General features: G+C 36.3%; 1 protein-coding gene across 2 annotated transcripts in view; it reads right to left on the bottom strand.

The window, feature by feature from the left end:
• The window catches only part of PDE3B (phosphodiesterase 3B), a 176,889-nt gene that overhangs the window by 43,088 nt on the left and 110,547 nt on the right, over positions 1 to 23,254 (bottom strand). For both annotated transcript variants that reach the window (XM_079930304.1, XM_079930303.1), the window contains exons 3-5: positions 17,038 to 17,286; positions 14,084 to 14,226; positions 7,732 to 7,838 (exon numbers count right to left, since the gene is read on the bottom strand). In XM_079930304.1, the coding sequence (XP_079786430.1) occupies positions 7,732 to 7,838; positions 14,084 to 14,226; positions 17,038 to 17,286 (499 nt within the window). The remainder of the gene's footprint in view (positions 1 to 7,731; positions 7,839 to 14,083; positions 14,227 to 17,037; positions 17,287 to 23,254) is intronic.

Consider the following 23,254-nt stretch of genomic DNA (forward strand, 5'->3'; position numbering starts at 1 on the left):
TCTTCAACACCTTCTACGAATTCAGGCAGAATATAGACCATATTTGTCATCATCGATGACTGTGGAATAAACACCCTGTGGCAGGATGGCACATAGTAGGTAAATACTAAAAGTATAACTAAAATGTACATAATGTGTGGCACAAATTTTCCTAATTCATATTGGTCTTTATCTTTAACATTTTGTGTCCCTACCAGCTTGATTATCCACATGAACAAAAGCATCTTTACCAAATTTTATTGAATATTTTTCAGTACAATACAATTCATTTTTATTGAAGAACCAAAGTTCTTGATAGCATTAAGCAAATTAAGCATATGATAAAATTATATTAACACAACAGCAGATCCCTTAAAAAATCCACATCTTTCCAGCTCATTCATTCATTCAACAAGTATTTGAGAGCCTATTATATGCTGGAAAATGTGCAGTGTTTCACAATGGAGAAAAAGATGCCATCCCTACAACTCAATGAACCTAAAGTCTAGTGGAAAATACAAACAAGTGCTAAGTGTTAAAATAAGGGGAAAAAAAGAGTGCTTCAGAAATACATCCCTAATCCTATTGATTTACTCAAGAGCCTTTGCTGGGTGCCTTGAACTAAGGGTATATCTGGACAGATGTAGGTGGATTTAAAACTTTATTTTGAAATAAAGATCCAAGTAAAGTGTGCATCAGAGAGGAAAGCAAATAACAGTTGTTAAGGTATTATGGTATTTTCAGACATAGTTACAGATGTGTGTGATGGTTAATTTTATGTGTCAACTTGGCTAGGTTATCATGCCCAGTTGTTTGGTCAAATTCCAGTCTAGATATTGCTGTGAAGGTATTTTTCAGATGTGATTAACATTGAAATCTGTAGACTGAATAAAGCATATTGCCCTTTATAATGTGGACTGGCCTCATCCAATTTGTTGAAGGCCTTAAGAGAAAAGACTGAAGTCCTCCAAAGAGGAAGGAATTTTCCCTCCAGACTGCCTTCAGAGTCAAAACTGCAACATTGACTCCTGCTAGAATTTCCAGCCTGGCAGCCTGCCCTAAAAATTCTGGACCTGACAGCCCTCTCTATCTGGCGAGCCAATCCCCATCAGTCAATCAATCAATCAATCACTCCCCACCCCATGTATATGTATGTAAGTATATATGTATGTATGTAGGTATATACACATGCACGAACATCCTATTAGTTCTATTTGTCTGGAAAACCCTGACTAATACAATGTGTTACTCTATTTAATCTTCATAATAGCCCTGTGAGTTAAGTAGCATTTTCATTTTACATGTGCAGGGCTGCCAACTGCTGTTCTATCAAACTGATTTGTTTAGAGGCTCCTATAATTTCATATAATGTTGGGGCTGAAAAAGATTTTATAAATAATCGGTCAAACACTTTAAAGTTTCAGAAGAGGAAACCGAGGACTAGAAAGGAGAAGTATCCTTCTTGTCAAAATAATAACAGTTAGTTACTAACTGGAGACTGAAGTCCCAATTTTCAGCATTCTTTTTTCTATTATAATACTGAGTGTCCGAAACCCTGACAAACAGGCTGAGAAGAATAAAGGATAGCCTAATTTTAGGGTAGAAATTTCATATAACATAGAAAAGCTTCGCGGAGAAGACAAAATGGTAAAGAAAATCCCAGCAACCCTTATAAAATACTTTCTACAATACAGATTCATCGTTTTTGTTATAAACCTTTTAAATTATGAAATATAACACACATATAGAAAAGTTATAACAGGAATGCTCACCACTCAAGCTAAAACATAAAACATGGCCAGAGGTCAGAAACCCATGTCCAATATCTAATTCCCCTCCCTCTCATTAAAGGAAAGCATTACTTCGACTTTTATGGTAGTGTTTTTCTTGCCTCTCTTTATACCACATATGTTATCTCTTTACAGTTTAGTTTTGCCCTTTCTTTGAACTTTGTAAATTGAATCAGATAGTATAAATGCTTTTATGCCTTGCTCAACATTTTAAAAAGATGTTTCACATGTTCATTCATTTTGAATGACATATAAAATTGTATGTATGAATATAGCACAATTTTATTTCCCTGTTCAAGTACTGAACTGCCAAATTGTTTTCCAAAGTAGCTGTAGCATTTTACTTTCCAATCAGTGATGTATGAGTGTTCCTACCTCTGAACATTTTTCCAACACTTATACTGTCTTTAGAATTATAGACATCATAGTGGGTGTGAGGTCATGATTCCTTGTGGTTTTGATTTGCATTTCCCTAATGACTAATGATGCTGAGTATCTTTTCACGTGGTTAGGGCCATTTGTATACCTTCTTTGGAGAAACACCTATTCAAATCTTTTGCCAATTTTTTAGTGAGGTCAGTTCTGTGTTTATCATTGAGTTTTAAGACATCTTTGTCTATTCTGAATACAAGTCCATTGTCAAATCGTAATTTGCAAATATTTTCTCCCATCCTGTGGACTGTCTTTTCACTTTCTTTAGGTGTCTGTTGAAGTAAATACAAATGATTTAATTTTAATGAATTCCTATTATCAATTTTTAAAAAATATTTATTTGGTTGCTCTGGGTCTTAGTTGCGGCAGGCGAGCTCCTTAGTTGCGGCTCACAGGCTCCTTAGTTGCAGCATGCGAACTCTTAGTTGCGGCTTGCATGTGGGATCTAGTTCCCTGACCAAGGATCGAACCCAGGTCCCCTGCATTGGGAGCATATAGTCTTATCCACTGTGCCACCAGGGAAGTCCCCCTCTATTATCAATTTGTTTCATTTATGGACTGTACTTTGGGTGTCTAAGAATATCCAAACTCAGAGATTTTCTCCTATGTTTTCTTCTACAAGTTTTATGGTTTCACTCTTATATTTGAGTGTACAAGCATTTAGAGTTAATTTTTGAGTATGATGACAGGTATGGTTCCAAATTCATTCTTTTTCATTTGTATATCTATCCAGTTGTCCCAACATCATTTGTTAAAAACACTATTTCTTCCCCTTTGAATTACCTTGGCACACTGGCTGAAAATCAATTGACCATGTAAGGGTTTATTTCTGGACTCAGTTCTATACCACTGAGTTGGAATATCCTTATGCCAGTGTCACTGTCTTGATTGCCATAGCTTGGTAGTAAGTTTTAAAATTTACAAGTGTGAGTCCCCCAGTTTTCTTCTTCTTTTTTTTATTAAAGATTATTTTAGCTACTCTGGGTCCCTTGAATTTCTATATGAATTTTCAGATCAGCTTCTCAAATTTCTACAAAGAAGCCAGCTCAGATTTTGATAAGGATTTGTACTAAATTTAGAACAATTTAAGGAGTATTGCCATCTTAACAATATTAAGTCTTCTGGTCCACGAACATGGGATATTTTCCATATGGGTCTTCCTGCGACTTCCCTGGTTGGTCCAGTGGTTAAGACTCTGCGTGCCAATGCAGGGGGCATGGGTTTGATCCCTGGTCGGGGAACTAAGATCTCACATGCCACGCAGCGTAGTCAAAAATTTAAAAAAAAAAAAAAATCTGGGTCTTCTTTAATTTCAACATTTTATAGTTTTCAGTGTACAAGTCTTGCACTATTTTGTTAAATTTATTCCCAAGTATTTTTTAATAAATGTATTTATTTTATTTTTGGCTGCGTTGGGTCTTCGTTGCTGTGTGTGGGTTTTCTCTAGCTGCGGCGAGTGGGGGGCTACTCTTCATTGGGGCGGACGGGCTTCTCACTGCGGTGGCTTCTGTTGCAGAGCACGGGCTCTAGGCTCGTGGACTTCAGTAGTTGCAGCACACAGGCTCAGTAGTTGTGGCTCACAGGCTCTAGAGCACAGGCTCAGTAGTTGTGGCACACGGGCTCAGTTGCTCTGCGACATGTGGGATCTTCCTGGACCAGGGATTGAACCCGTGTCCCCTGCAATGGCAGGCAGATTCTTAACCACTGTGCCACCAGGGAAGTCCTGAAATTATTTTCTTAATTTCAGTTTTGCATTGTTCATTGCTAGTATATAGAAATACAATTGATTATCAATTATAGATCTTGTATTCTGCCACACTGATGAACTTGTTTATTGGTTGTAATAGGTTTAATGAATTTCTTAGGATTTATAAATGTACGATTATGTTGTCTGAAAATAGTTTTACATCTTCCTTTTATTCATTTTTACCTAAACTTCCCTGAGTAGAACCTCCAACCCAGTATTGAGTAGAAGTGGTAATTATTTTATAATTATTTAAATTATTTTATAATTTTTATAATTTCTAATTCTTTATATTCTTTCTGTGGTGAGACACTGTTGTCATACTGTCCTTACTTTAGATATGGTTTCCTCAAGTTCTTTAAACATATTTATGGTAGCAGATTTAAAGTCATTACTAAATCCCAAATCCAAGCCTCCTCAGGGAAATTTTGTTGGCTGTTTTTTTTTTGTTTGTTTGTTTTTGTTTTTGTTTTTTTTTTGCGGTTCGCGGGCCTCTCACTGTTGTGGCCTCTCCCGTTGCGGAGCACAGGCTCCGGACGCGCAGGCTCAGCGGCCATGGCTCACGGGCCCAGCCGCTCCGCGGCATGTGGGATCTTCCTGGACCGGGGCACAAACCCGTGTCCCCTGCATCGGCAGGCGGACTCTCAACCACTGCGCCACCAGGGAAGCCCTGTTGGCTGTTTTTCATTGTCTACATGGCGAAAAATTTCTTGTTTCTTTGCATGCTTCATGGTTTTTTTGTTGAAAACTGGACATTTTAGATAATATGTTGTAACAATTCTAATATCAGATCTCTCCCACCCTCAAGGTTTACGCTGCTGGTTTTTTGTTTGTTCGGTTTTTGTTTCTGATTATTCATTGAGTGATTTCCTGGACTCATTATGTAGATTTTGTTTTCTCTGAGGTGTGTAGCCACTGAGTTCTCTGCTGCCTTTTTTCCCTTTTCTCCTTGATTTACGCTTGCTTTCTTAGAAGCCATTCTTGGGTCAGTGTAATTTAGATGAGACAGAAGATTACTTTAAATGTCTTGCCTCTATGTCATCTGTAGATGAGAGTCTGTTTGAAAAGATACAACTTCAAACTTCCAGGCAGTTTACAAGACAGCCTTAGCTTTTACTTCCTGCTTGTGCAGGACCTCAAGGTCAGCTACAGATGGAGTGACCAGGGCCTTCACCTTTCCCAGATCTTTCCTGGGCATGTGCACAGCCCTAATAAACATGTGCTCAGCCTAGTATATGTGGTGGGATAAGTGTCCAAATTCTTTTCTTGGATATCCAGTTGTTCTGGCCCCTTTTGTTAAAAAACAAAAAACAAAAAACTATCCTCTTCTGTTGCCAGAGCTTTCCACTTCCCCAGGGTCATCTAGTGTCCAGGATTTCCTTTTAAATTCCCAATCAGCTCTTGTTCGCCCCAGTTGAAATCACAGCCTTAGGCACTCACAATGTTGCCTGGCATAGGGTATAGGGGTTTTTGTTTGTGTTTTTGGAGAGCTGAGCTCTGAGTTAAATGAAATATCCACAGCACCCTGGGAGTAGAAGTGTTTGCCAGGGGGCTTGAACAAAACGTTTACTGTACTATCAGCTTGTTGCTTTTAATGCAGTTTCTAAAGAGGTAAGACTCTAATGGCTGCAAAGCTAGTGGCTTTTAGCTGTAGTATCACTGAGCTGGGCAGACAGAGGGTTTGGGAAGTGCCCCCAATTAAGCTGTTGCAGAACGCCACTGTCTCACCAAGGTTCAGTAGGTAGTTTCTCTTGTATAGATGACTTCTAGTTCTCTGGCTTTCGTTAACTTCCAGAATTCTGAAATGATTGAGTTTAGTTTTTTGCCCCTATTTTTGTTGTTTTAGCAGAAGAACAAGTTTACTTAGATCCTCTCTCTGCCATTCCGGAAGCTGATCGCTATATATGATTTTAATCCTTTGAAACTTGTTGAGACTTGTTTTATAGCTCAGCAAATGGTCTATTTTGATCAATCTTGTGTGTGTCCTTGGAAAAAATATGTATCTTGTAATGTCTGAGTGTGGTGTTTTATAGTCGATTAGGTCAAGTCAGTTAAATCATGTTGTCCTAATCTTCCATTTATCTATGACTAATATTTTGGTTTGCTTATTCTACTAGATAATGAGAGTGATGAGTTAAAATCTCCAAAATGAATACAGATGTGTCTTTCTCTCCCTATAGTTCTGTCAATTTTTGGTTTGTGTATTTTATTTTAATTAATTAATTAATTTTTGGTTTTGTGTTTTATACCCATGAGATCAGACCTGTGTCCTTATATTTAGTGTGCCTTTTGTAAAGAGCATGTACTTGAGTCTTGTGTTAATTGTCTGACAGTCTGTATCTATTAACTGGAGTGTATTTTCAACTTTTTTGTGGAAAACTGCACATTTCAGATAATATACTCCAGCAACTCTGGTCAGATCCCTGGCACCCCCAGCTCCCCACCAGCCACCCACGCTAGGTGTATATTTAATATAGTTTGCTTAATCCTCCATCTTGCTATTTCTTTTTTAGTTATTCTTTCTGTTTCTGTTTCTTATTTCCTCTTTTCTTGTATTATTTTAGATTATTCAAGGTTTTTTTTTTTTAAATCATGCCATTTTACCTCCTATATTAGCTTCTTACTTATACTTTTTCTTTTATTCTTTTAATTATCACCCTGGATATTACAATGTGCATCTTTGAAGTATTAGTTTCTTTTAAATTAGAACTTTTTTAGTACTTTTCAATCACTGCCAGTACACTGTAAGTTTAAGTCCAATTTACCCCTTTCCCACCCTTTGTGCCACTGTTACCATATACTTGACTTCTTTATACACTATGCAGGCCACAAGGGAGTCACTGTTTTTAATGATCAGTATTCTCTTATGTACCCACACATTTAGGCTTACCAGTGCTTTTCATTCATTCCTGCAGATCCATGCTTCAATCTGGATCATTTTCCTCCTACCTAAGGAACTTCCTTTGCTGAATCTTAGCAGTGCAAGTTTACTAGCAATAAATTCTACCAGCTTTTGTTTGTATGAAAATAATGTTATTTCACCTTAAGTTTTAAAGGATATTTTCACTGGATAAAGAATTCCAGGTTGGCAAGTTTTGTTTTGCAATACTTTAAATATGCCAATCTATTGTCTTTGGTGACTGTAGTTAATAATACTGTATTGCATAATAATACTGTATTTCATATTTGAAAGTTGCTAAGAGAATAGATCTTAAAAGTTCTCATCACAAGAAAAAAAAATTTGTAACTATGTGTGGTGACAGATGTTGACTTATGGTGATCATTTCACAACATATACAAATATCAAATCATTTTGCTATACACCTAAAACTAATATAATGTTATGTCAATTCACCCCCCCCATAGATAGATAATTGGATAAAAATTCTATTAGAATGACTTATTATAGGATATAGGATATAGTCAGGGTTTTTTCCTACTCTCATATTAAGATTTTTTTTTTCTCCTTCCACAATTATCATGCTACAAAAGAATGCTCTTTCTGGGGTTTTCCCTTGTTCTCTGTCTACAACTACCCAGGTTAAATAGTTCTATATTTTATCCCTGAATTACTAGTGCCTAACGAAGTGCCTGATACATAGTACTTGTTCAAAAATTAATAAATGAATGAGCAAACTCTTAATAGCCAACCCAAACTGCTTAGTTATGTTAACTTATAACACATGAAATGGTATTCAAAATTAGCTATAAATAGGTAATGACAAGGTTTGCACTACCACATACTTTGAGGCCTCCCATATTTAAGTCACAAAAATGGTTTCTTACCAGCTCTTCTTAGACCTATATGGTGGGTTAACGATACAGAAGATGACCTTTGCTTCGGGATTGTCAGTGGATTTGAACTAAAAGGTCCATTTAGATAGCATCCTTGACTAAAAGGGAAAGATAATAGGTTAAGATTTTTAAAAACATGAGAAATTCCTTTTTTCCTTATGGTCTTCAATTCAATTAGCAAATATCTGCTTATACATTTAGTTTAGACATCTATCTAGTGCCTAAGGAGTAAAGCAGGAGCCAGCAAACTTTTACTGTAAAGAACCACGTAGTAAACACTTTGAGCTTTGCAGGCCATAAGGTCTCTGCAATTACTCAACTCTGCCAACTGCAGTATAAAAACAGCCATAAACAATAATAAACAAATGAGTATTGTTTCAATATAATTTTATTGACAAAAACAGGTATGGGCCACGTTAGGTCCACAGGCTATAATTTGCTGAACCCTGGCTTCAAGCAGGTTATAAATATCACCTGGAGGGCTTCTTACTACACAGATTTCTAGTCCCATCCCCAAGATTTCCGATTCAAAAGGTCTGTGAAGAAGGTCTCCCCTTCTTCACAGATATTGATTACCCACTGACGCAATCATATCCTGGAACTGAAATGTTTATTACAGGTTTTAGGGTTCTTATGAAGAAATTACATATAGGTGAGCAGTCACAGTATACCAACTGATACATAAAAGGCATTTTAAGATTATATATTTTAAAGCTTTTGGCTCAATGCCATACATATAGCACTTCCTTTCTTAGTCACTAGCCTGTTTTCTTCTGTTAGTCAATTCCTGATTGGGCACTTTGCTACAGGATCAAGGACAAATCTAGGTTCTCTATTTTCCACTCAATATTTTGTTAGTATAGGCTGAGTTCTCAAGATTTTCCCTAACTCCTTCATCTTTTTTGTACTTCCACACCCCCTTACTCAAGGAAAATCTATTTTTCAGCATCAGATATATCTGATGCTATCTTTGTATGTGTTTTTCCACCTGTAAAATTAGAGATTTAGAATAAAGGACTTCTAAGAGAACATCTAGCCTTTAGATTCTATAACATTTTTTGCTCAATAGTAATAATAGTTTGTTGGCAATGTTACAAAAAGAGGCAATATGTAAATAATACCACTCAATAAACTCATCTCCCTACCAATGCTCAAACATTCTTTGTATTTGAATATTCATTGCCTACATACAGAGTGGGAGAGATGGGGAAAGAAGAGTGACAATACCACCCAGGGCAATATTCAAATAGAACAATCTGTGTACTCTACCAACATCTACTTCCTGATTAATATTCAAAACAAAGACAGGGTTTTCTCCTTCAGAGAAGAGACCTGAAGCACTGCTCCATAGTCTTCTACCTTAATCCAGGGGGCCTAATCATTGAAACAGCTGTTTAGAATTGAGAGGTCAAATGACAGGTTTTCAGCTCAGTTCCAGAATCATTAATTCCCTGCCTATAACCAGATAAATATATACCGCAATGAGATTACATAAAAAATACTGAAGAGTGTATAACTGATTCACTTTGCTATAAAGCAGAAACTAACACACCATTGTAAAGCAATTATACTCCAATAAAGATGTTAAAAAAAAATACTGAAGAAAGCAGAGGGCAAGATAGGCTAGGAGTCCCAGTGATTATTAATAGTTGGTAGGAAGGTGATTAAAGTCAGACTTCGGAATCGGTCTTCAAATCCAAGTGCACAAGCCTTACAAGAGATGTCAAATGTTATGGTCACAGAGTTAAGTCATATGTTAAGAGTTGATTTCTAAGACAATCAATGCAAATTACCTTGACAAGTTTTGTATCACCTCATTTATTATTTTTTTTTAGGTAGCTGTAAAACTTTCTGGCTCCAACATCCAGATTTGCAGAGCCATTATCTTAAAAACTGAGTGGGATGACACCATTAGCCCTCTTGAATCTCTGCAGTTCAAATAGGTTCCAGGCATTGGTATAAATCTCTAATAAATTATGAGACACATAATTGAGAAGCTGGTTCCCAAGTACATTATTTAGAAGACATACTATTGCCAGGCAACAAGTTATTAGATTTAATTACAGAGCACTTACGGCTATGAACGATGAATCAGAATAGGTTAAAGGCAAGCCTCTTTAGTGTAGGGGTACCTATAGTTGATGGCCCTCAGAGTTTTGGTATGCAATTTGCCTACATTTCCCAGGGAAAGTCTGTTCAAAGGAAATGAGCTGTGAGTTCTGAATACATTGTTTGTCCACAGGGAGGGTCTGGGTCCCAGCAGGCATTCCATGCATAGCAGTTTAGCCATTCTTTTAACCCTAGGTACTAACACTGTACTTGGGTAATTCAATTGTCAGCTAACCCAGAAAAGCATTCTTCAACTCTTCCTGGAATTTCCTGACCAGTAAAACTTCATCCTAGGTCTGAAACTTAAGCAGAAGGCAGTATCAACTGTCATATGGACACCATACCCTTGCAGGATACTTGTTAAGCAGCTGTTTATCTTCAAAGACCCATTTTAATGTAATCCCAAACTCTTTACAGTAGTCAAGCAGGTCTCAGAAGGGTTGTAATGACTAATGCAAGGTAGAAAAGGAAAATTGCCATAAAAGAGCAAAGAAAAGGTGTTAAAGAGATTCAGAGGCGAAACAGTTTACCTTTCCTTGGAGAACAAGGGAGGGGGATGTCAGCGTGTTATTCTTAAACTGTGACATCTGAGCTCAATCTTTAAAGACATACAGAAATAGGGGTCAGAGGGTCTCTTCTAGGTAGAGGGAATAACTAAAAAGGGGCACAACTGTGCACAAACAGAAGGAATATCAAACAGTTAAGCTTGACTGGATTTTCAGATAAATAAAGGTGATACCGGAGAGATATTTTGGTGTTATAAAGTAATGGCCTTCTTAATTAATTAAAATCTCAAGTCCTCTAAGAGATGAACAGTGGTAAACTCTTTTTTTTTAAATTAATTTATTTATTTTTGGCTGCATTGGGTCTTCGTTGCTGCATGCAGGCTCTCTCTAGGGGCCACTCTTCATTGCGGTGCATGGGCTTCTCATTGCAGTGGCTTCTCTTGTTGCAAAGCACGGGCTCTAGGCGCGTGGGCTTCAGTAGTTGTGGCATGCGGGCTCAGTAGTTGTGGCATGCAGGCCCTAGAGTGCAGGCTCAGTAGTTGTGGTGCACGGGCTTAGTTGCTCCACGGCATGTGGGATGTTCCCAGACCAGGGCTCAAACCCGTGTCCCCTGCATCGGCAGGCGGATTCTCAACCACTGCGCCACCAGGGAAGCCTCAGCAGTGGTAAACTCTTAAGAGTAGGTAATACGGTGGCTGTTCAAGTAGGACTAATTCTTCTTCCTTGTGGTCTTCCTCCTTTGGAGTCCTCTCATCATACCTAACATAAGGTTTATAATACTTCACTTTTTTTCTCCAGGCAAAGCATAAAGAAAACCAAACTTAAGTCCTATATTACGCTTTACACAAATGAGGCAGCTGAAAAATATAATTCAGCTTAATTTTCAAAGGGACTGAAACTAAAAACAAAATTATGAGAAAACTTCAAGGAAGAGTCTAACACAAGTTACATGCCTGTTACTTTCACGTAGAGAGCTTTCCAAATCATTTTTCTACTCTTATTCTTTGCAAGACTGCTCATCTCTGTTTGCTTAATTTTTCCAAGTAAGGGTGCAACTTTGTCATGAGGGAGTAACAGAATTTTAAATCTCAGGCTAGGAATTTGGGCAGTATTCTATGGGTGTTGATAAATGTCCAAAAACTTAATGATTAGTAAAAACTGTATAATCAAAGTTTTGTTTACGGAAGATTTCTGGTGGAAGGGTAGAAGATCGATTGGGTAGTGAAGGATATTAGAAATGGAAGGATAATTCAATAGCCCACGTAAGGAATAATGAAAGCATGAAATAGTGTAGGCAAAGTGATAAAGGAAAAAAAGGAATAGAGAGGAAAAGAGGTTTAGAGATAGACTTGACAACTGTTATCTATAGAGTAAGGTAACAGGATGTATAGATAACACCAAGTTTTCTAGGTAAATCAATTTTGTAAGCAACCACAAAACTAGAGGACTGCAGCACTGTGCCAGGAAATGAGGACAGAATAATAGTAACAGAGGGAAAAGCAGCTGGAGGGATGAGAAATTTGGTTTCAGACATAGTTTCAGGGAGCAAGAGGTTCAATATTTAAATCATGCTGAAATTATAGGGTGATTTAAAAATCATAGTCAGAGAAGCTATGATCAGAATCCAGAGCTACATTCGTATCAAAACTAGGAAATGTGATCTCCCTTCTGGAGTACTCTAATAAATTCAAAATGAATGCCTCATGATTACAGAGTTACAAGCCTATTTGTTTTGTGCTACTAAAGCGTAAATGTTCCCAAACCAAATGTCACCATACATTAATGATCTATAGCTACGATGTCTAATATGCCTGCCATTTATATCTATATGATAGTTGCATATGGCTCTTTGTATTTTAATTAATTAAAATCAAATCAAATTTAAATTAAGTTCCTTAGTCATACTGGACACATTTCAAGCTCTCAATAGCCACACGTAGCTAGGGACTACCAAATTGCATGTACAGCTATAAAAAATTCCAGTCATCACAGAAATTTCTATTGGACGGCACTGATCTAGAGACTTGAATTTCAAAAGGAAGAGTGGTTGTAAATGCTTCATATATTCCCCTTTACCCTACGTTCAAAGTATACTTAGAAATTTATTACTGAGAAGCTCCAGCTTCTGCACACTAGAAAGATTACTTCTAGCCTCATCTCTTTAAAGTAGATGTTTCCTAATATGGCCAATTACTGTATTCTTCAAAGTTCTAAATCTTTTATGAGGCATATGATTTTGTTTTAATGAGTGTTAACTAAATATATGGAATCTGCCTATACTTACCTTTAACTCTGAGATATGTTCGTATAAAGATTAGTTTTCCTTGGACCATGTTTCTATTTTATTATCAATCGTGTGAGGCAGGAGTATAAAAATAACCTTAACTCAGTGCATCAAACGTTTCTTTTATCTTAAATGCATTGCTGTTACATCAATGTGATGGAAAGATGAAAAAACAGAATCATTTTCATCATTCTTTCTTAAACTCAAAAGTATTCTCAAGATATTTCCCAGGGTTAAGAAATACCTGTCATATTTTCAGTTCCTAACGTCATTTACTTCGTCATATCCTGCTTCCGTTAACAAAACAACAACAACGACAGCAACAAAAACCATTATCCTGTTTAGGCTCTGGGCTAGCTTTGGACCAAAGCTCATTTTCCTGTGATGTTCTCTTCATACTTGAATCCATTCCTATTTTATAAATCATTTCACTCAATTTTTCTTTCATAAAAATGGAGTTCATCTACTTGAATGTACTGTATAAGATTCAAATTAATAAGCCACACAAGCATCTGGAAAATTACAATGATCTGATCATATTTCATATATAAAATGTTCATATAAAGTTTAACAGATAAATAGCTCTGGTCCAACACTGCCACCTACTGTTTCAAATGTGTAACTACACAGGTCAAGTTAAAGTATCAACACAACACATGCTCAGTCCTAACAAAGTGGTTTAACAGGAAATTTACACTGGTTCCAATTTTATCAACATGGTTAGATAATTGACTAAATAGAAGCTTATAACTCACACAAGATATCAATATCTTTCCTGGCCTTTAAAAGGCAAAGTGTTGAATCCTTTGTTATCAGAGTAAGTGGATATATATACATTCAGAAGATCTCAGCTCCTGCAATCTCCCAGCCTCACTCACTTGGTTGCAGTTACTGACACCTCTCCTTTGTAGGATTAGCACTGTTTAGTTCCAAGTAAATACTCAACAGAATATACAATATATTAGTAGTTTTAGTTCCCCAGCAGGAACAGGGCTTAAAAGTGTCCTGTTACCTTACATCTCACGTCTGAGGTAACATCTGCGGTGAACCTTGGGGATGCTCCTCCTTTCACAAGTCAGAAACTGTTGACCAACCTCTGAATACTACGCAGGGGCCTGGTGACTGCCCCTAATATGGCCACCTCTACCGTGGCTTTCCCAGTATTGCATCCTAAATTGATCCTTGTTTCCTTAAACTGCCTCCCTGATTCATGTTCTTAAGGCTCCGGCATGCTTTGTACCCAACTTACCTATTTGGGGGGAAAGGAGATTACCTTCTTTTTAAGAATCAGTTTCTCTATCAGGTCACGTTACAAACAAAGCCATCCTATACTAAAATACTTCCAGTGTTCCTTTATGCTTTTAGAACTATTTCAAACTTCATTCACAGAAAGAAAGTTGATGTATTAGATTCAGGTTTCTTGAAAAGGCTCTGGGGATTTTACCTTAAAACGCCAAATTCTTGGTGAGACCTTTTGCCATTATTGCGTTCCCACCTTGGAGAAGTCTGGTCAATAGGTGGCAGACCTGAGGTTCCCGAGCTCCTTCTCAGCTGTGGGGTTGATAAACTATTCCTACTGTTTAGCCCCTGTTGGATAATTTAACAATGATTAAAATCGTTATCCTTCAATATGCCGTAAAAGATGGTCCATGGAAATATCAATACAAAGTACAGTTGACCCTTGAACAACTCGGGGGTTAGGGGCACTGATCCTCTGTGTAGTCGAATAATCTGGGTGTCATAAATAACATACAAGTGGGCCTTCCCTATGCAGGCTTCCTCCATATCCGGATTCCGCATCTGCGGATCCAACCAACTGCAGATGGTGTAGAACTGTAGTATTTACTATTGAAAAAGATACGGGTCTGAGTGGACCCACACAGTTCAAACCCATGTCATTTAAGGATCAACCATACATTTTTAGCATGTATAGGAGAAACAAAATATTTTATTCTGAAGATCTGTTAATTTTACTCCAAACATAACATTCTATATTGTTCTTCTATTTATCTTCCTCCAACTAAAAAATGATTTCTGAACTCCCTATAGTTTAACCAAATTTTTTTTCTTTTGTACATTTTATTCCTAGTTTTATGAGAAATATGCAACTGACAATTTTAAAAGTAGATATGAAAGATTTACCCTGAAAAAAGACTTCAGAGGGCAAGCTTAGGATCAGGAGTGATCCCTATTTCCTAATATATTTTCAGTACAATGCTAATGTACATAGATAGAGGTTAAACTGCAGAATTCTGAGCTACCTTTTGAATTAATGACTTAATTAAATTCAGAACACCTTTCACATTAAGAATATTTTACCCTAATTTTTGAAAATATTCTCGGTTAATCCAAATGTTAACCAGAATATTCCATTTTTGACCATTGTGAATAGGTGTTTTAGTGAAATTGACATTAAACAGTTTCTGCTTCTTATAAATTTCCCCTATCAGCAGACACAAAACCATCTCAAAGAGATAAATACCATTTATATTTAAGTTTTCCCAAGGATGTTGATTTTTTAAAGGTTCAATGTTAGTTATATTTACATTGAAAAAGTTGTTTATGTAACATCCTTTCTGACTATAATTTAGGTCCATACGATCTTTCTTAGTTCTTAATACACATATAAGACATTTACATTAAATTATCTGTTCTAACTCCCTTTTCCTTACTAATTATTTTTTCATAAATGCTCTTGCTCTTTTCTGAAGTAACATCAGGCTTTTTATATTCTTTTCCAAAGCAGAGATAAATTAGATAAGAAATTCAAATAAGAAATTTTAAAGAACACAAAGAAAAGAAATAAGGGTTACTTCCTGGTTCTTATATGACTTATTCCTATCAGTAAATTCTAGTACTCAAAATAAGCCTTATTACCTAGAATGTTCAGGAAATGAGGAATTAGGCATCCTATTTAATTAATATTGTTTAAATGTTTCTAAAATGTACAGTACACTTTTCTACATAGTAAACGTAATAACAAACATAATACTGATATCAATGTGATTTTTTTTTTTTTTTTTTTTTTGGCCTCGTCATGCGGCTTGTGGGATCTCAGTTCCCCGACCAGGGATTGAACCCACAGCAGTAAAAGCCCAAAATCCTAACCACAAGGCCACCAGGGAATTCCCTCAGCGTGATTTTTATCACTAAGATTTTTAAGAATTATTATTTTTTAAAATTACTATTCTAAACATCAGATGTCAATGGAAAATACAAAGGAAGAACAACATAGCAAATGAAAACTAACCAAGAATATCTTAGTTATTTTATTGATGAATTTATTGCTATCCCTTTTTGTTGCTTGTGATTAACCTTTCTCACAGGTAGAGTGCTAAAAAAAAAAATGCCATATAACTTAATTCCCATTGGGTTTTGTGTAATGCAGGTGCTACTCGATACACTTTAAAAATAAAAGCATCACATAACTACCTATGATCCAGATTTGTGAACAATAATTATCAAAAATTTGCCCTAATCGGGCTTGCTTAATTTTTAACACTTCTATACAATAATGCTGAGAATTAACAGAATTAACTGATGATCAAAGTCTCTCCAAAAACTATATTTAACTTTTTCTAAGCTCTAGATCACTATTACAATGAACAAAATTAACTGGCTTGAATTTCATCTTCTCTCAGTTTCTTTAGCTAGTAGAATAAAGTAGTTAAAATAATCTCTAAAATATTTCTATTTTTAAAGTTTTACGATCTCTGCTACTGGTAAAGGTGTTGATAGTCAAATAAAATAATTAAAAGCAACCTGAACAGACATAATGTATACCTATTTAGAACAGTATTTATTATTTTCTAAAGGAAATCCTATTTTGAATCAGTGATATTTAAAGAAAAATTAATCCCATATCTACTGATGGAAAAGTCAATGCCTATTGGGCTATAGTAATCTCCAGTGGGTAGGCGGGAGGTAAGGAGACACAGTTCCAAAAAATGTGAAAATCAGTTTAAAATAATGCTGTGTAATTTCATAAAATGAATATTATAATGATCATTTTTCTTCGTTTAAAAACAATTTCTGGTTTCTAAAGAATAAAATAGAATAATGACACAATTTGAATACTAGTTTGCTGTACAGCCTGAAATTAAATTTGCCTGTTGTTCTCTACTTCTTAAAAACAATAACAATAATAAAAAAATAGTTGCTACCAATGAAGTTATAACTGCTAATTACAGCAATATTATTTAGAATAAAAACTGAATACTTGCTTAGAATTATTTGAGATTATGACTACCTCTGAAGTCCCAAGCAACTCAATGTACTGGAAAAGAAGCTGGCCCTTTAAAAAGAAATTCTATTTTATGCAAAATTTAAAGGAGCAGTTTTAATTCAAAAACATTATTAAACGTGATAAACAGGGCTGGCTGATTACTGTATTTTGACCTTGTGAAGTTTTCTATCTCCTTTGTCGGCTGGGTCCTCTATTTCAGAGCAGTGATAAAATCCAGGAAATGGTGTGAGAGGATTAATCTTTGGCCTACAGGAGCCAGAGAAAGCACCCATCAAGCTACTGATACTCCGGAGGGAAGAAATGACTTGCGGGGGAAGGGTTGGGTCAACCAGAAGATCTGACACCATATTACGAGCCTCATTTAGCACCGAAAGATCAACTCCACTTCCACCTCCAGAATTCTAGAAAAGAAAAAAAAAAAAAAAACCCATAAAATTATATGTGTTACACAGAAAATTTAACATTTAAGAAAAACTTAACTCTAACAATGACTAAGTACTTGAATCCTATTAAATATTAATTTTCATTTATTTGGACTTGGCATAAATGATATATCAAGTGGTACGATTCTAACTTTAAAATTTTTGATGTTGATATAACAGATATTGTGAACTTTAATTTTTTTTCTACATTTTTCATTAGTGTATCTCATATTTAACGGTATTCGTTAATGACTTCCTTATAACTAGTATGGAACCAGATTTGTGTTTCTTTCAGAATCTATAGTTTGGGCATTTTATTAATTTATTAATGATTCTCTTTCCTCTATGTCAAAATTTCTTTCAAACATATACAGCATTTCTTTTATTTACTCCTCACTTAAGAGGCAGTCTAGCATAGTGACAAGGCTTTGTTGCAAAGACATCTGAGTTGGAAATCTAGACTTTAGCCCTAACTGCATGACTTGGAGCAAGTTATTCAACATCTGAACTTTTCAGTTTCTTCACTGTAAAATGGGGATAACAACTACCTCATTAAGGGCTGATATGAGAATTAAATCTGATAAGCTATGTAAAGCACATAAAGCAATGCATGGTACATATATTTAAAATGCAATAAATAAAACTATTATTATCCATATTATAGAAAATGATGAGATAAAAAGGAGAAAAAATGGTGTCAGAGTTCAAAGGAGATAGTGATAACACTGAACTGAATAGTTAATATGGAAGGAATAACAGGACGCTGGACCCTTAAAAATGGATAGGAAATACATTTTTTAAAATTTAAAATTAATATTTCATTGATGAATATATATGATATGATTTTTACTTTTTGAAAATATATATTATGTTCAACTCAATTACCCACAGAAATAAGTACACTGATAATCAGAACAGTGAATTAAATGTTACTTTTGTTTGTTTTATTGTGCCTTGAATTTACATTTGGGTGTGTTCGTAAGTATTCAAAGTATTTATTGAGTTCACTGTTTATTAATTACCCTCAACACATTTTGAAATTGAGAAATGTTATGAAAGTTAGACCAACAATTAGCTTAGTAATGTCTTTGCTCTTTGTGCAATTCTTTTTTTTTCCCTTGTGAAGTATTATTTTGTATTAGCTTTTATCTTAAAACGTTCTCCGTTATTGGGCCATAGCCCAGCTATTTCTAGTCTTTATAAGCAAACACCTCTCTCTATATGTCACTGTAGATATTAAGCATACTTCTGACAGATAGCTTCCCCTAACTTGAACTACTGAACCAAAGTAAATGAACCAAACCAAAATCACTATAAAACTACCCTTGCATATGTTGGTCAAACCTATACCTCCACAAATTGTGTATAACAGTATCTGTTTTCCCTCACTCAAATAAGAAATCTGTTGTCATTTGAGTTGGTGTTCCCTTATATGCAGTGTGTCATTTCTCTCTGGCTGCTTTCAAAATATTTTCTTTGCTTTTACTTTTCAAATGTTTAATTGACATACCTCAGAGTAGATTTGGGGCGGGGGGCACTGATCCTATTTGGGATTCACTCAGCTTCTTGAATTTGCAGAATGACATCTTTTGCAAAATTTGGGAAGTTTTCAGCCATTATTTCTTCAAATACTTTTTCAAACCTACTCTCTCTCCTTCTCAGGCACTGATGATATGAACGTTGGATCTTTTGTTATTGTCCACCAGGTCCTGAAGGCTCCTTTTGTTTCCATTTATTTTCTCAATGTTGTTCAAATTGAGTAAATTCTACTGATCTATCCTCAAGCTCAACAGATTCTATGCTCTATCAATCATCACCACTGTACTGAGACCATTTTACAAGTTTTTTATTTCCTTTATTGCATTTTTCAGTTCTATAACTTCCCTTTTTTTTTTTTTTTTGGTAACTTCTGTTTTTTTGCTAAGATTTTCTATTTTGTTTATTTGTTTCAAGAAAATTTGTAATTGCTTGTTAGGATGTTTTTATGATGGCCGCTTTAAAATTCTTTGTCAGACAATTCCAAATCCGATCATCTTGGTGTTAATCATCGACTGTGTTTTCTCATTTAAGTTGTGATTCTCCTGGTTCTTGGTATGACAGGTGATTTTCAAAATTTTATCAACATTTTGGTAACTGTGCTAGAAGACTCTGGGTCCTATTTAAACCTTTTATAGTAGGAGGTGGTCTTCCTCTTTAGATTTAGCACCAAGTCCTAGTCTACTTTTTCAGGCTGTAATTCTAATGAGAATTTAATTCTCAGGGCATTCACAGTGGTATTTTCCGTCTGCTTGATTTTCTCCTGGTGCCACTAGGGTTTCCACTGGTCCCTGCTGGTGCTGCGGGTGAGAGTTGGTGAGGAGCTTCCTCAGGTTGGGCTATCTGATGCCTCTAGGTCGGGGAAGGGAGTCTCCAAGCCACAAGGACCGAGAGCACTTTCTGGGCTAGGCACCTGTGTTGTGGAGACCTGGCCACCCTCTGTCTCATTGGGGAAGGGGAGTCTCATGCCTAGTAGGGAATAACCATACTTCCCTGGCCACTTAACGTCAATGGAGTTCCTGATCAATTCCCCCTTGGTGTTGTTGGCAAGACTCTCATTCAATTTTAAGGAAAGGAAGAGCCTACCTGCATCATGTTCTGTTGTTAGGCTGGGAGTCTGCATTACCCCAACATCTGCTGTTGGGTGACAGTTATAAAGACACCCTGTCACACTATGTTGTTCCTCTGTTACTGGGGTCCCTAATTTCTCCTCTTTGCATTTTTCAGAGTTCTCCTTTGTTCGCCTCTTGCGTTATTTCCAGAGTTTATACTGGTACTTAGCAGAGAGTATCAGGGAGAATTAAATCTGATGATACATGCAGAACACATAAAGCAATGTATAGAATATATAGGTAAAGGGCAATAAATATTATTATTATGGAAAGTGGTGAGATAAAATGGTACCAGAGTTCAAAGAATATATAGATAACTTTAATCTGAGTGATTAACAGACACATCATGGTAAGGGTGGCATTTGAGCTGAGCTGTTCATTTGGTAGGATTTTACTCAGAAAGATTAGGAGAAAAGAATTTTTTACAATAAAAACAAACAAAATTTATTTGGGAGAACTCATTCTTCAAGAAGGAGAGAGCATAAATAAAGGTACAAAAGTGGTGAAATAGTGATGTACAGGGAACGTAAAGTTTTTTAAGTATAGGCTATATATATATACTTTTTTTTTTTTTTTTAAAGAGCAGTGGAAGATAAGGTTGGAGAGGCATGTTGGAACCAATATTTGATAACATCAGATTCCAGGCTAAGGAATATGGACAATGGAGAGTCATGGATTTTGAGGTGGTCAAAGAGAAATAAAGCAAGAAAAGGAAAAAAGAAGTGATGGAAGGTATTAAAAAGAAGGCAGTACTTATGATGTTAAGACCTGACAAAAGTGTGAGAAAAGAGCATTCCAGGCACACAGACTAGCGCCTGCAAAGATGCAGAGGCAGAAGCCTGCCTGGCTTGTTTGAGGAATAACAAGGCCAGTGTAGCAGCAGCTGAGTAAATGAAAGAGAAAGCAGAAGATGAGGTCAGAGAAGTAAAAGGGAGTAAAGGAAGGGACCATATTGTGCAGGGTCTTTTAAGTCCATGATTAGGACTTCAGCTTTTATTTTTGGTGAGATAGGAGCATAGTGAGCAAGAGACTGACATCTGACTTACGTCAGATAGAATGGAATATTCAAATTATTTGCTATAACTTTAAAAGTTTAACTTAAATTCTTATTTCCCATTTGGCTTATATTTGGCAAACTCTTGTTTTTGTACACAGAGCCAAGAATACTACATTTTAACAGTTACTGTGGGAGTGGAGGAGGGGGAGGAGAAGGTGGCTGTGTGTCCCTCAAATGCTAAAACATTTGTTATATGGCCCATTATAGGAAAAAATGTGCTAACTTGTATCTTATACTATAATTTCAGAGATGCTTAGTATTTATTATTATTGAAATTAATATAATATCAGCTTATATTTTTCTGTGCTACTATGTACCAGGCACATATTATTATTTTAATCAGCCCTCTGAGGAAACTGGTATTACTCCCAATTTATAGATGAAGAAATAGGTTCAAAGTGTCTTAAAAGGCTTGCCTAATTTTTTAGCTGGGAGGGATTAGTTTGTATCAGACCAACTCTTCTGCCTAGAACAATAGGTCTAGAAAAGCCAAAATAAAATAGAAATAGCATCCATTTCAGGGCATCAGAACACAGTCAAGCAGCCAGGGCTTGAAAACACAAGAACCTAGAGTTAAGAGAAAAGATTAAAATGAACCCAATATTCTGTGCTACTTTTTCCTTTCACAGAATTTGCTACTGATTCATAGCTGACATGGGGCAGAGAAGATGAGAAACAGAGCAGTTAAGAGGCTAGGAAACAGCTCTATGCTGGGAGACCAAAACTGGAATTTAGGGTTATAAAGACAGGGAGAGCTTTAAATGCCAAGCAAGATCCCAGAGAGAAGGGAAGAACAAAGATGCAAGCTTGAATTCAGAGCTGCTTTTCCCCTGAAGATATTTGCCAATCTGTAAACAGTGGCCAAGAGATGGAGAAACCAAGCAGAAATCCTCAAAAAGATTTCTATTTTGAAAGTAAAATATCGTTTTCAGCAGTCTCAATGCTGGAGAAAACCAAACAAAAGGAGTTCCGAGAAAAACACCACTAACCAAACTGTTATAAGAGGAGACAGAAAACCTGAATAGTCCTAAAACTATTAAAGAAACTTAATAATGTAAAACTTGCCCATAAGAAAAGCTCCAAACTGAGATAGCATCACCAGAGTATTCTTCCAAAGGAAGAAATGAAACCCATCTTACCAGACTCCTCTAGATAATAGAAAAAAAGGTAACTTCCCACCTTATTTTATGAGGCCAGTATAACCTTTATACCAAAAACATGCCAAAAACATGATGAAAAACAAGAATAATAGGCCAATTCTCTCACGTAGACATAGATTCAAAATATTAATAAATAAAATCCAGTGATATATGTGTGTGTGTGTGTATGTGTGTACTTTTTTTTTGGCTGAGTTGGGTCTTCGTTGCTGTGCACAGGCTTTCTTTAGTTGTGGCGAGCAGGGGCTACTCTTCGTTGCGGAGCACGGGCTTCTCATTGTGGTGGCTCCTCTTGTTGCGGAGCACGGGCCCTAGAGCACGCAGGCTCCAGTAGTTGCGGCATGTGGGCTCTAGAGTGCAGGCTCAGTAGGTGTGGTGCTCGGGCTTAGTTGCTCCACGGCATGTGGGATCTTCCCAGACCAGGGATCGAACCCGTGTCCCCTGCATTGGCAGGCGGATTCTTAACCACTGCACCATCAGGGAAGTCCCTGATACATATTTTTAAAAAGAAAATACTTCTTGATCAAATTTGCTTTATTCTGGGATTCCAGGGATGGTTCAACACAGGCACAAAAATAAAACAATATAATTTACCACATCAATAGAATAAATGGGGGAAAATCCAGGGATCATCTCAATAGGTGCAGAAAAAGCATCTGATAAAACTCTACACCCATTTATGACTTAAAAGAAAAAAGTTTTTAGTAAAATGGGATTAGAATAGAACTTTCTTAATCTGATAAAGGGTATCTACAGAAAACATTAGTGGTGAACACACTGAATATTTTCTCCCTGAGTTCATGAACAGGACAAGGCTGCCTACTAGTAACAATTCTATTCAACACTGCATTAAAGATCCTAAACCATACAGTTATGCAAGAAAAATGGCAAAGGATTGGAAATAAATTAATAAACCTGTCCTTATTCACTGATGACGTTATTATATCCCTAAAGACTCTAAAAGAATCCTCAGGGCTTCCCTGGTGGTGCAGTGGTTGAGAGTCCGCCTGCCGATGCAGGGGACACGGGTTCATACCCCGGTCCGGGAAAATCCCACATGCCGCAGAGCGGCTGGGCCCGTGAGC

The sequence above is a fragment of the Stenella coeruleoalba genome (assembly GCF_951394435.1).
Source record: "Stenella coeruleoalba genome assembly, chromosome: 8".
NCBI lineage: Eukaryota > Metazoa > Chordata > Mammalia > Artiodactyla > Delphinidae > Stenella > Stenella coeruleoalba.